This window comes from Hemibagrus wyckioides, linkage group LG28 (assembly GCF_019097595.1).
Source record: "Hemibagrus wyckioides isolate EC202008001 linkage group LG28, SWU_Hwy_1.0, whole genome shotgun sequence".
Lineage (NCBI taxonomy): Eukaryota > Metazoa > Chordata > Actinopteri > Siluriformes > Bagridae > Hemibagrus > Hemibagrus wyckioides.
The window spans coordinates 19,708,406-19,722,781 of record NC_080737.1 but is presented as its reverse complement, the minus strand read 5'-3'; the positions used below and the strand labels follow the sequence as shown (position 1 = coordinate 19,722,781).

The 14,376-nt window shown below is 40.8% G+C and overlaps 2 protein-coding genes across 4 annotated transcripts; one reads left to right on the top strand and one right to left on the bottom strand.

Annotated features, from left to right (window-relative positions):
* The first annotated feature begins 2,480 nt into the window (after nt 1-2,480).
* Nucleotides 2,481-8,251, top strand: gtf3aa (general transcription factor IIIAa). Of its 2 annotated transcripts, XM_058383794.1 has the most exons (10): nt 2,481-2,664; nt 4,747-4,847; nt 4,941-5,037; nt 5,374-5,462; nt 5,916-5,989; nt 6,422-6,496; nt 6,577-6,806; nt 7,239-7,286; nt 7,386-7,436; nt 7,713-8,251. In XM_058383794.1, exons 1-10 carry the CDS (start codon nt 2,548-2,550, stop codon nt 8,112-8,114), a joined length of 1,284 nt encoding a protein of 427 aa, XP_058239777.1. In that variant the 5' UTR covers nt 2,481-2,547; the 3' UTR covers nt 8,115-8,251. The 2 variants fall into 2 exon arrangements, with proteins under 2 accessions (XP_058239777.1, XP_058239778.1); XM_058383795.1 differs by lacking the exon at nt 7,239-7,286.
* A 19-nt stretch (nt 8,252-8,270) lies between these two features.
* mtif3 (mitochondrial translational initiation factor 3) lies at nt 8,271-10,738 on the bottom strand. Of its 2 annotated transcripts, none has more exons than XM_058383796.1 (4): nt 10,645-10,738; nt 9,805-10,295; nt 9,258-9,409; nt 8,271-8,775 (listed from the first exon to the last, which is right to left on the bottom strand). In XM_058383796.1, exons 2-4 carry the CDS (start codon nt 10,292-10,294, stop codon nt 8,539-8,541), a joined length of 879 nt encoding a protein of 292 aa, XP_058239779.1. In that variant the 5' UTR covers nt 10,295; nt 10,645-10,738; the 3' UTR covers nt 8,271-8,538. The 2 variants fall into 2 exon arrangements, with proteins under 2 accessions (XP_058239779.1, XP_058239780.1); XM_058383797.1 differs by having other exon boundaries at nt 10,564-10,701.
* Nucleotides 10,739-14,376: the final 3,638 nt, after the last annotated feature.

Below are 14,376 nucleotides of genomic sequence, written 5' to 3'. Positions count from 1 at the left end.
GAGTTCCTCAATTCCCACAGGTGTGTACAGAGCAAGTCAAACAGGTGTGTGTGTGTGTGAGAGGTTTGTCCTTTCTGCACCAAGCTTTTTTTGGAATTCTGGAAAGACTTTCTGAAGGCAGTCACTTCCAGACATGGACAATTTAACCAGAGATTTTTGGAAACAGTAAAACACATCTGGATCGAAGAGAGGAAGAGAGAGATTTGAAATGTGACTGTTCTCGAGATCAGTGTGTCATACAGTCAGGAAACACACCAGTGAGTCTGAGACTGAATGGAATCCATTAACCTCCATTACGTCTTAGTCATGTTAGGTTTGTAGTGTAACCGATGAACTCAAAAATTTGATTAGATTTACGTTTGTGTGCAATTCAGATTGTATGTATGTATGTATGTTTCACAACATATCTTGGTCCTTGTGCTCATTCTTTCCCTCCGGTTCGGGATCGGGATCTAACGGAATGCCATTGACTCGTCTGCTGCTTCTTTTTTGAGGACCACAATAACGTGGCACTGCTCAGGGGGTAAGTGGATCTGTGCCAAGCAGGGGGCAGGAGGGGGCGAGTAGGGGTGTCATGCTGGTGTGAAAAAAGCAAGCTGAACAAAAACAGGATGGTACGTGCCAAGTGCCAATTGTCTCCTCGTTAATAAGCATCAAAATGGCAACTTGTGCTGGCATCTGTGTTATCATACAGGTGAACACGCTCCTGGGAAAGGGAGGGATTCTTTTCTCAGCTCCTCCGAGGAGAGACAGCGTGGCTGCTTTGTCATCCTCATCCTAACCGGATTAGTCGTGCCAGTGCGATCCCCGGGTTTTTCACACCGCTGTCTACTTCCCATCTCATTTTAATGTGATTAGCCCAGCTCCTGTGGTCCGGGACACATCCAGGATGGCAAGGGGGCACCAAAGGGCAGGGGATAAAGTGTCACTTAAAAGATAGGGTGCTTGGTTAGATTGAGGCGATGCAACAATGGACACTGAACTCTCTCTCCTGAAACAGTTTCTAACGTTTAGAACAGCAGGAATCACAAACTTTCCCACGAAAGAATAATGACAGTTTCAGAAAAGCACTTTTTTTAAAATCAAACCAATTTCCATCATCACATCACATCAAATTTGGTCATGATGTAAAAAAAGTTGAATAACCTGACACCTAGTCCACTAACACACAGGTGAATAAAAACACAGAAATTCAACCTGAAAAGCCGAGTGTTGCTGTACTACAGTTGTGGTTTTAGCAGTTGAAGGTCTGGTGTTCTGGGGTGTATTTGTTTCATGATGATGAACTCTGAAGTTTGATGGTCATGTTATCTCCAGGACAATGGAACTTTTTGGAGCTGGTTTTTTTATGTTTTCAAAAAGGCCAAAAATGAAACCATGCCGGTTTCGTGAACTCAAAACAAATCACGATGTTGGTCGTCCGCACGTTCGGCAAACAGTCTATCTGATGAATATTTAAATGAACATGATATGAACGACTAAAGACACTAGTACGTTCTCAGATCTGTGTGTTCAGATCTCAAGAACAGCTACAACTGAACCATTAAAGCAAGATCCATGATCAATTCTGCTAGTTTATGAAATTCCTGATGAGCAAAATGTGTTTTTTTAGGTTCTACTACTAATTAGCGTCATTAGCCTCATAGCTCCAGTACATAATTAAAACTGCAAGCTTCAAACATTAAAGATTCAATTTGGAGAAAATATCTATCTGTATTTTTTTCCTTGGCTGAAAAACTGAAAACATGCTTTGGCTCTTGTGTCATTTTTCAATCCAGACAAAATGTTTAAGCTTTTAACATCATTCTTTATCAACTCAGCTTTTATCTCTACATGCGCTCCATCTTGTCTTCACTACAGCTTTACAGTAGCACAGAGAACACTCCTCCACCTCCTGCAGAGTCCCACGCTGGCTAAAATGCCCTTTCACGTGAGCTCACAACACTGGCACAGAGGATTAGAGACACTGATTAAGACAGTGGCACACCAGCACGTGTGTGTGTGTGTGTGCGCGTTCATTCAGGATGAAGAGATGGCACAGTGGGAGAATAAGATGGTGTCTGGGGAACACAGAGAGATGTTCAGAATCCAGTGTGAAAGCAGGTGTCTGTCTACAGCCGGGATGTCCAGTCTTATCCACAGAGGGCCGTGCAGGGGCGGGTTTTCATTCCAATCAAGCAGGAGCCACACCTGATCCCACCTGTTTAACTGACCATGGCTTTCTGTAGACTCAGTTGTGGCTTCTGCTCGGTTGGAATGAAAACCTGCACCCACACTAATAGGGGATAAAGGGGGACTCACCTGGATGTCTAGAATAATGCACAAGAAACCTACAAAACCCAATGTAAAACAAATTTTTTTTTAAATATTAATATATAACTAGCCTAAATGTTAACAGTTACAGAGTGAAAAGAAATCTGGGTATATTTTGAACACCCCCAATCCACTCCCCAAATGGTACTTTCCAAATGACGCAACGTACGTAAAACAACATGGCGCCTCAGTAGCCACGGTGTCTTCAACGCGGCAACAATTTTCTTGTTTAATATGCGGGACATTAATAAAACGCCTTCCGGAATGTTTATCTGTTCGTTTCCCGACTGCCAGAAGTCGTACGATAAAGAGTGGAAGCTTGATGCGCATCTGTGTAAACACACCGGAGTGGTAAGTATTGATAGCTGACATGGCTAACAAGCTAAAAGCGGCGTTTTTTCCTCTCCTCGTGTTTTGACAAATCCCGCCTCCTTTAAGACGCGCTGATTGGACAACATTTTCCGGTTTGTTAAGGCTCTTAGCCAATCCCAGCACAAGCCCTACATAGGAGGCGGGACTCGTCAAAGTGAGACCCAGAAAGCCAATAGGGCTTTTTGTTTTTATATATATATATATAACATATGTATGTGTTTACATATAAATACATATGTATGTATATATATGTATGTGTATATTTATATATATAATATATATATATATATATATATATATATATATATATATATATATATATATATATATATATATATATATATATATATATATATATATATATTTGTATGTATGTATGTGTGTGTATGATATATATATATATATATATATATATATATATATATATATATATATATATATATATATATATATACACACACACACTATATTGCCAAGTATTCGCTCACCCATCCAAATAATCAGAATCAGGTGTTCCAATCACTTCCATGGCCACAGGTGTATAAAATCAAGCACCTAGGCATGCAGACTGTTTTTACAAACATTTGTGAAAGAATGGGTCGCTCTCAGGAGCTCAGTGAATTCCAGCGTGGAACTGTGATAGGATGCCACCTGTGCAACAAATCCAGTCGTGAAATTTCCTCGCTCCTAAATATTCCACAGTCAACTGTCAGCTGTATTATAAGAACGTGGAAGTGTTTGGGAACGACAGCAACTCAGCCACGAAGTGGTAGGCCACGTAAACTGACGGAGCGGGGTCAGCGGATGCTGAGGCGCATAGTGCGAAGAGGTCGCCAACTTTCTGCAGAGTCAATCGCTACAGACCTCCAAACATCATGTGGGCTTCAGATGAGCTCAAGAACAGTGCGCAGAGAGCTTCATGGAATGGGTTTCCATGGCCGAGCAGCTGCATCCAAGCCATACATCACCAAGTGCAATGCAAAGCGTCGGATGCAGTGGTGTAAAGCACGCCGCCACTGGACTCTAGAGCAGTGGAGACGCGTTCTCTGGAGTGACGAATCGCGCTTCTCCATCTGGCAATCTGATGGACGAGTCTGGGTTTGGCGGTTGCCAGGAGAACGGTACTTGTCTGACTGCATTGTGCCAAGTGTAAAGTTTGGTGGAGGGGGGATTATGGTGTGGGGTTGTCTTTCAGGAGCTGGGCTTGGCCCCTTAGTTCCAGTGAAAGGAACTCTGAATGCTTCAGCATACCAAGACATTTTGGACAATTCCATGCTCCCAACTTTGTAGGAACAGTTTGGAGCTGGCCCCTTCCTCTTCCAACATGACTGTGCACCAGTGACCAAAGCAAGGTCCATAAAGACATGGATGACAGAGTCTGGTGTGGATGAACTTGACTGGCCTGCACAGAGTCCTGACCTCAACCCCATAGAACACCTTTGGGATGAATTAGAGCGGAGACTGAGAGCCAGGCCTTCTCGTCCAACATCAGTGTGTGACCTCACAAATGCGCTTCTGGAAGAATGGTCAAAAATTCCCATAAACACACTCCTAAACCTTGTGGACAGCCTTCCCAGAAGAGTTGAAGCTGTTACAGCTGCAAAGGGTGGACCGACGTCATATTGAACCCTATGGATTAGGAATGGGATGTCACTTAAGTTCATATGCGAGTCAAGGCAGGTGAGCGAATACTTTTGGCAATATAGTGTTATATATATATATATATATATATATATATATACACACACACACACGTGTATATATGTATATGTATTGAGTGTTCATAATTCATCCATAATTAGTCTTTATTAAATCTGCAAATAAAGAATATATATTTGACATGTGAAACAGTATTACAAACACGTGATCTAAACAGTATTACAAACCACACACAAATTATACTAGTCATAAATGAACTTGACATTGTGATGGTGTAATAATTAGATTCTGTTTCATTTGCATTTTTTTTTGGACAAAAGCATCAACAGATGTAAAGAAGGTTTCCTGTTCTTTGTGTGTGTGTTGATGAAGGTCCTGATAACGTGTTGATCTGTGTTTCAGAAACCGTTCGGGTGCGAGTACGCCGGATGCAGCAAATCATTCTGCACTAAATCTCATCTGGCTCGTCATGAGCTCACACACACCGGAGAGAAACCCTTCAGGTAACACACACGCGCACACACACACCTGAGCACTTTTAACACGCTTAAATCTCCCTTTGCTCGTTATAATCTTGAGCTTTATTTCTCCACCAGCTGCCTTGAGCACGGATGCACACAAAGTTTCACCACGAACTTTAACCTGAGGAAACACATTTCACGCAAACACAAACAGGAAGCCAAGCTCTACACCGTGAGTCGCTCGGAGTATATTAATGTTTTGAATGTTGTAGTATTGTGATAACTTCTGAAAAGTTTGCTGACTATGGCTGTTATGTACAGAGATAATATAAGATTCCAGCTGTGTGTGTGTTCAGGTTTGTGTGTTTTCTTGTCTCTTCAGTACCGCCAAGTTGCCACTGTTGGGCCCTTGAGCAAGGCCCTTAACCCTCTCTGCTCCAGGGGCGCCGTATCATGGCTGACCGTGCGCTCTGACCCCAACCTCCAAGGATGGGATATGCGAAGAAAGAATTTCACTGTGCTGTAATGTATATGTGACAAATAAAGGCTGTTTCATTTCATTTTTCAGTGTCCGTTTGAAGGATGTGGCAGAAGCTTCAAGAAGAACAATCTGCTGAAGTCTCATGAAAGCACACACACACACCAGCTCCCGTACCAGTAAGCACGGCTCATACTCTTCCTCTTTTCTGCGTTTGTTCACATTAAGGAAACTTGGTTTAGAAATATAGTTACAGTGGGAGGCGGGGCTTAGGTTGTGGGTGGAGTCATACTGAACTACACTTAAATACGAAGAATCTGGTTATAGTCATCTGATGACGTCGAGTCGAACTATTATGACGTTCATCATGTCTCCACACTAGAGTATTAAGAAATCCACAGATATATTCAGATCTTATCGAAACGATTCACTACTCATCTGATCAGCTTCTTTAACTTGCAAGAAATAAATCCAGTGACTGAGCTTCCAGATAACTGCAGCTGGATGACCGAGAATCTTCACAGACCCAGTCAGATCTGATCTGAAGAACGAAAGTAAAGCCGTGGACTCTTCTCTCATTGTGCGTGTGAATCTGTTAAAGTGCTTTCTTTAAGAACCGGTTCTTCTTTCAGGTGTACGTATGAGGGCTGTGACAGACGCTTCCTGAATCCCAGCAAAAGAAAACGTCATGAGAAAGTGCACAAGGGTGAGCGCCGGATATTCCCGATATGAAATTCCATTAACTTCCAGATTGATGGAAACAAATCTGATGAATCCGTTTCACGCGGTTTCGCTCTGTTTACTGTTCTGTACATTTTACTTTACTCTGATTCGGAGACGCATCTGATAGACAGTATGGAAGTAAATTTGATATTGTAGTGGTTTAAGGTAATCTGAATAAATTAATAGATTTGAAAAATGTATTCTGAAAATAAATCACTAGTAGCATGGAGTGGTGTTTTATAAAAAAATTTTTAAATAATTATAATAATTTTGTACTGGTATAGTAGATGTGATTTTTGTATTGTTTATTTAAATTGGGTTTTATTTTTGTGGCATGTCAAAGCTGATATTTAATTCATTTTACTCAAATTTCATGTGTGTCTTTAACGGTGCTGGTGGTGATGGATGTGAGCAGGTTACACGTGTACAGACTGCTCGTTCCTGGCGAAGAACTGGACTGAACTCACCAAGCACAGGAAAGAGCATAAAGGTCAAATAAACAGCAAAACCTCCAAAAATACAAGGATTTATTCTGTAAATATGATTAAACTGTGTGTGTTGTGTGTGCAGTGAGGGTGCAGTGTGACGAGTGTAAGAAGATGTTCAGAGATCGGTGGTTCCTGAAGCAGCACCAGCACGTTCACTCCGAATCCCGGCTGGTGTTCCTGTGTCCGAGAGACGGCTGTCGTCGCTCCTACACCACTGCCTTCAACCTGCAGAGCCACATCCTGTCCTTCCACCAGCAGGAGCGAGCCTTCAGCTGCACACACCCCGGCTGCTCGAAAACCTTCTCCATGAAGGTGACCTGATTTATTAGTCTTCATCATACTCAGTTTTCCTTCTGTCTATTAATACTAATACTACTACTAATAAATAATGCTTATTTCACAAAATAAATCATGTTCCCTCCTTCAGAAAAAATTATTTATATAACCGTTATTTAATTAATGATTAATGGACAATTAATCTAATATAGTTTTTGTATTTGTTTCATAAAAAGGACAAAAATATAATTGGGAAAATGTAAAATGAAATTAATGAAAAAATTATTTAGACATAAAATCTTAATGCTTCCAGTAAAATATTCTATTATTAAAAGTGATTTTTTTTTTTTTTTAGATGCAGCTCGTTTCTAATTAAAAGATTAGAATTGAAATCTTTTATCTGTTTACATTGTTGTTTTGTTCGCTCACAAAGTTAGTGCTAAACTATCTGTTTATTTTTATTTACAGTTAAAACGCAGTAAAACCCCACGGCACTGCAAGTCTTTAAAAACAGATGCAAGTTTCATTTATTGTTGTGCTTTTTGGTAAAGAAGTAACGTTAATGTTATATGTATATATATATATTTTTTTAATAATTTTTTTTTTCCCACGCAGCAAAGTTTACAGCGTCACTCAGTGGTTCATGACCCCGAGAGAAAGAAACAGGTAATAACTGATTAAATATTTTCCCCTGGAAATTGACATTTCATATGATAAATCATTTGAACTGAAATTCTGCCTCAGTAAGGCAGTACTATACACTGAAGAGCAGAGTTTCATCATTTGGGTTTTTAGCATTATTAAATAACAGATTCTTCTAGATTTCTTGTGTGCCGTTTACACAGAACACTACAAGTTTAGTTTAACAAAAGCTCAGAGGCCACACCCACTGCAGACAAATCTGTAGTGATCGGTTGCTTATTTTTTTTTTCTCTTTTTCAGAAGAAACCCCGTCCAACACGATCGCTTGCGTCTCGTCTGAGTGGCTACAAAGTGCCGAAAAAACCCAGCTCAGAAACCTCAGACCTCAGTGAATCTCCTAACCCTGTGACCGGCCAATCAGATATGTCCAAATCGGACCACAATCAGACGGCAATCTCATCAGGACCTGTTAAAGATGACCTAACAAACCCGGTCGTGTCTGATGGATCTGAAACGGTCCGATCAGAGCCGGGGATGTCTGAGAGTTCCGTTATTCTTGTATTAGAACCTCTTCTGTTTGAGAGTCCAGCTGATTGTCAGTCAGAAATCAGGGAATTTCATAATGTTGTAGAAACCAGCCAATCAGAATTCAGCCAATCTCTTTATCGTCATGACCAGCCAATTAAAATTTCAGATCAGTAACTGTTTCTGTTCATGTCGGTAAGATCTGACCATCTGATAACTGACCAGATCTCTGTGTATGTCGTCCAGTCAGATTCCAATAAAGTAAAATTACGCAACATCTTTACCAATTTTTTTTCTTATTTAAAAAGAAAATAACCACCACACCAACAGAGCTTTGCATTCAATTATTTACTCATAACTTCATCTACCCCAGAGTCGGGCAAACGGTCAGCTGCTATAGCAGTGTGCCTGGAAAATGTCTGGAAAAACGATTGACCGTGAAAATGTGTTCCCCAAGAACAGGTAAGTCAGGAGGTTGGTCAGGATCGGAGTCCCTTCAGCTTCCTTCCTGATCTCGCTAAAGTTTTTAAATGGACCGTTTTGGTTGTGATCATTGACTCCACCTGAGTGTGTGTGAGAGAAACACTTCATCCTCATCAAATCACTGCTGCTGAGAGTCTCTGTCCAGCTCGGGTGGAGATTCCTGTTTCTCAGGGTTTGCTTTGGGGGAGTCTGAGGAAGTGTGTGCTGCGGGGCGCGTCCCCTGCGCCTGCAGCTCTTTAGCAGATGGAGGACGCAGGACGCAGCTGGCCGCTCGACCCTCGCGGATGAGTTTGGGTTTGTTGACGAAGCCGAGCGGAGCCGGTATTCTCCCTACCATCTCGTCCAGGATCGAGTCCTGTGACCGTGAAGAGAGAAGATCCCACGAGTGTCTTTACTGACTTCACACTTTCACATCATGGATTTTTTTTTTATTGCTGTACACCTTTACCTGTAGCTAGCTGGTTACACATACAGACTTTTTACTTTTCTGCTTTAAGCTTTATGATCGTGTTTATTTATACCCTAGTTTAAGGACAGACAACTAATAATAACGAATCTGGAAACTCCATACTGATGCAGTATTAAACTGTAACTGCCTCAACAGTTTATAATAAAGTGATTCACAAATAAAATACTTTATTCTTATTTAATAATTCAGCCAGTAAGTGAGTTCTATTTATTAAAAGGCTTAAACCTTTGTTACCAAGTCTGGTAGGTTCTTCTGTCATTTTGATGTACAGATTAATAATAGCCCCATGATTAGCTGTTAGTAATAACGGTCAGTGTGTTAGATTGCATGGATAAAGCTGTAATAAGGAGGTCAGTGTGTGAGATTACCAGCGCCTGGTCACTCTGGTCTCGTCTCGGCTTCAGCATCAGTCTCACGTGGTGCTTTTTCTCCAGCCAGCTCGTGACTTGTTTCAGTTTTGTGTCCAGGTCGTGTAGCGCGATATCAGAGGACAGAGTCAGGTCCTTCACCTGGACGACACCTGCGGGAGGAAACACACTCGCATGATGAAGCTCACTGTCTCACCACACTTCTCAGTGCCTGGCTGTATTACTAAAGGAGCTGTGGTCATTGTGTGTGTCCCAGTGAAGGAAGAGTGGCCTGTAGATGTGTCAGTGAAGACAGATGGGAGACATGTATCTACAGCCTGGAGCCAGCTCCAAAGACACAAAGACACGAACCTAACCCCACCCATTTGCAGTATAAGTCCCTCCTGCATGCTGGTCTCCACCCACTTGAAGAAGACATGTTCTCTCTGCCTTTCAGATTCAAGGACATCACATTTTATACTGAAATCTATCTAAACTGTCACTGGATGTCTTAAATATATTTTTCGAGCGTCATTATGAAAATGATCTCCCCGATCTCAACACTCACCTGTCGCCTTGGTTTTCTGTTTCTCCCGCAGTTTCATCTGCTCCTCGTGAATCTGTTTCCCGCTCATGAGCCGGTACACTGGTGGCTCTGCCTTCTCGTTCACAGGCACGAGCTTCAGCCCTTTTTCATCCATGAGCCTCAGGGCGTCGGCCCGGTGCACGGTCCCCAGGCTCTCGCCCTCCTCATCCAGCAGGAGCAGGTGCCGCTGGTGGATCTTCCTGCCCACACTACTGATAGTTATTCGAGCTTTTGGGTCCTGTTTTTTCTTCTTCTTCTTCCCTTCCGGTGGTTCGTTAGTGTCGGTAGCGTCTCCATCGTCACCTGCTACGGTGGAGAACAACGTCCACTGCTGGAGCTTTATACCCAGGTAACTCCATGTGGTTCTGCTGTACTGGGGTTTATACAGGAGGAGGAGCGTCACTGGGATTGTGGAGGAACACGAGGCTCTCACTGCACGGCTCACAGCCAGCCTGAGACAACCTAAAGACATTCTGTGGAGGAAAAAAGGAGCAAGACTTGAAATAAATTCAAATGAAAATGAGTTTTTTTTATATAAAGTAAGCCAATGTTCAGCATTAAAGAAGAGAGGAGAATTCCATGCTTTAATATAACTACACGTATATGTTATTACCACTGCTATTTAAAAAAAATCCCAAGCTACTCTCCAGGTAAACAAAACTCCCGAGTCTTCACGCTGTTTTAAAGCCTGCTGCTGAATTCTGCCTGTCAAAACACAAGCTAGAAAGTTGTTCAACCCACCGATTTGCTCAATAAAACACTCCAAAGAGAGAAGTACATTAATGTTGTTTTTAAAAAATGACCAAACTGAAGAACACAAACCTCTTCACTGCAAAACAAATCAGTCTTTAAACATGAACCTTCTCGGTTGGAGAGAATTTTGCCAATCGGCGCGTGTTGATGACGTAGCATCATGACGTCAGTATATGGCTGCTTCTGCGTTTGTAGTTTTCTCAACAGATTCCGAACTACAGATCCGTCGCAAATTTAAAATATATATATATATGTATATATATACATATATATAAACAAAAACTAACGCTGTAAAAACAAAAAAAGTTTATTATTACAATAAAAACGAAAATTTTTTTAAAAAATAATGGAGTATTTAATTAATTAATTAATTTATTTATTTGTTTGTATGTGACTTGTATACATACTTGATTTAATAAATTAATTTATATCCCTATTATATTTAATTATATTATATGTCTACAATGTGAGAATTATATATATTTAACACCTAATTCTATTTCATTTTAACATAAAGATACTTCAGAGTCTGTACTTTTTCTCATGAAACTAAAAAATAAGAAGCACAACCTGCTAAAGAAATACATTTAAACTCGAAGCTTTTCAATTTAGGAACAATCAGAAGCATAATGACATGAAAGGAACATGGGGCTGCATGGTTGGGTTTTAGAGAAGCTGCTCATCTGTACCTAACTCGAGTTGACACAGTTTGACCTGAACCGTGTGGCTCTGTGGCCTGCTTTTGCCCCGCCCATTTCTTAAATAATAACAATAATAATAATCAATAAAAAAGTCTCCTGCTGCATAATGTGTTCAATATGTATCCAAACTTTACCATTATTAATAATCCTAAAATATAATTTGCTGCTTTGATCCTGAATTATTCTCTAAAGGGAACTTTGGCTTTTCTTCTAAAAAAGACTCTTTTATCTGCTTAGTGTGTTTAGCCGAGGCTTAGCCATGAACAAAAAAAATAAAAAAGCTCAGTCACTACTGCACAAAAGTGCTTTTGAGCATCCGTGTGAGGAAGCCACCCTTAAAGGCCCGGAGTCTGAGGCGACGATGTGTTTTGTTGTTTGCTTTCTTTGTAATGTTTACCAGTGGAGTTTATATTGACCCTTGCTGGCATGCTGCCCACGCCTTCACAAAGCACAATCTCCTTTTCCATAGACTCCATAATTAAGCAATAATAAAGGGTTTAAAATATGTTTCAGGCTTTAGAGGGTGAGGCAGTGTGAGTGACCTCAGCCCTCGCTTCTATAGAAACAGTAAACCTAGAGATTTTACACTCAGATGAGCAGCAATGGATTAATTTGTTTAATGCTAACAGATAAAAAGAGGCCCTAATCTGTGCTTTCTTCTATGGCCTTTACCCAGAAGCACAGAGATGCGACTGTGTTTCCCTGTCTCTGTGTCACCTGCCTGCATCTACAGGTGCCTCTGACCACCCCCCACCACCAGAACAGGAAAAGGCAGGGGTCAATGGTCATGGCGAAGGCAGTCACCGTGTGAACTCACAGAGGAAAAAGAAATTTCATTTTAGAAAGACTTGATATGTTGACACTATTGTGTGTGTGGTGTTTTGTGTGTGTGTAAGAGAGAGACAGAGAGAGAGAGAGAGAGAGAGAGAGAGAGATGACCTTTACTTCTAACACACAAGGATATTATCAATTAAATGTAAAGCATAAAATACATATATAATGAGAAAAATCTTGGTTAGGCTGTGATAATGATCTCTCTCTCACAAACACACACACACTTAATATACAATGGATTCAGGTAAAATGGGACAGTACGCTCTGATAAATGAAACTCAACACATGTTAGTGAGCCTACTGCAGGAAAAAATGACATGTTTTATTTAGTATTTTAATAAGATTATAAAGAAAATGAATTCATTCCACATATTTATAATGCATTTATACACAAAATATCTTACTGTTAAATTCCAGTCATGTACATAATTGAATCATTTACATGTTGTTCAAAATCACCAAACATGGTTCAGGTTATTTGAGGCAGACTAAACCTACAGTCTGTGGAGAGGAGTGAAGGATGCATGGATTTAGATGAACAGATTTTCTGTGTGTTGAATGGTGTTTTCATGAAAGATCCTAAAAATCAGGGCAATAAAGGCATATTATTTATATTAATGCTTCATACCCAAACTGTTGCCACAAACTCAGAAGCACAGCTTCACTTCAATTCCCAAACGCTGCTCCAGCCTGAAGAGGTTCCTGTGCACACAGCTCCACGAACACCTGGTGTGGAGGTTCAGGTCGGAGAAAGTGGAAGGACTGGGGTGTCCTCTACAGAGCCCTGACTCGGACTCAACCCCGCTGAACACCTCTGGGATGAACTGGACCTGGAGTCTCCTCAACATCCCAACATCAGAGTCTGATCTCACTAATGCTCTCGTAGCTGAATGAAGACTAATCCCCACAGACACACTCCTAGTCTAGTGGAAAGCTTTTCTAGAAGAACAGCAAGGAGAAAATAGATCTGGAAAGAGGAGAATAAATCTAGATGTTCAACATGCACATATGTGTGTGATGGTCAGGCGTGGTCATCTGAACTTCTGATCAGAATTCCAGAACATCTTAACCGTGGAGTGTTCATCTTAACCACGGAGGTGAAGACCTTAACATCTGAACCACTGAGGTTTCACTGAAATGTCACTGAGAATGAAAGTAAAGGCACAAATTTCAGTGAACACTTAATTAAAATGTCTTTCAGTCAGTTTTTAGAAATTGTTTTATTGCAGAAATGTGTGATTTATTACAGCAAGGAAACAAAACTGTCCCAATGTGTATAAAATAACCCCGTTTCTCAATAACTTTATATAAAGAGATGCAGTTTTAAATACAAGCCTCGCTTTGCAGCCTCTCTTTTCTTTTCTTTCGGGTTTTTCCCCTCCTTTATCCTGTTTAGCTTGTATGCTACGGGCGTGGGAGGCCATTACACCGACAATGATAGCTAAACTGCGTAATGACAGAGCTCGAGCCCATTCATTACAGCGCCAGGCGCGAGACCTTGGTCAGGTTGCGCGCGAGGGGGTCATGATCCGAGTAAATAAAAACGCCATTTAAATAACTTTCTTTTTTTTACAAAAAAAAAAGAGGATAGAAAAGCGCACCGTTTGTTTGGAGCAGGTGGATGATTGTACACGGTTGACTGACCGCGATGAAAGAGAGAGAAAGCGCTCGCGGAAAGAGCATTCAGTTCCCCCGACCTTCCTCAGTACGTTTGCTAATTAGCGCGAGGACACTGCTCTGTCTCGCGCGGGCACCCCGCCGACCTGACAGGAAAGAAAGAGCTAAGCTAATCTAACTTAGCACACGATAAATCACACTGTTTTCTTTTTTAGAAGACACTGACTGACAGCTCCAAACAGCATTTCTCTTTTCCCCTGCAGTTTCACTTGTTCATCTTTATTTAATCTGTTTGTAAAGACATTTCTTCCTCATTGTGAGACAGTAAATCAGCCGGTAGCTTGACTGACAGCTGCTAATTCATTACAGCACAGTTTGACTAAAATCGTCTTAAAACTCTCTGAAACTAACTGAATTTTACAATGTTTTTTTTTGTTATAATAGTAAATAATTTTCAATAATTTACTTTTATGAGGCAGGTTAGGTAAGTTTTTGAGGTAAGTATACAGTTTATAGTTTATAAATCCCTTCTTAGCCTTACAGTGATATATTTATCTTATCTAAATGAAGTTTTGGTTGTTTCATTTAATATAATGACAGAAATCTAACTCCTGAACTGATTTTTATTTGTCAGTCATTCATCAACTGC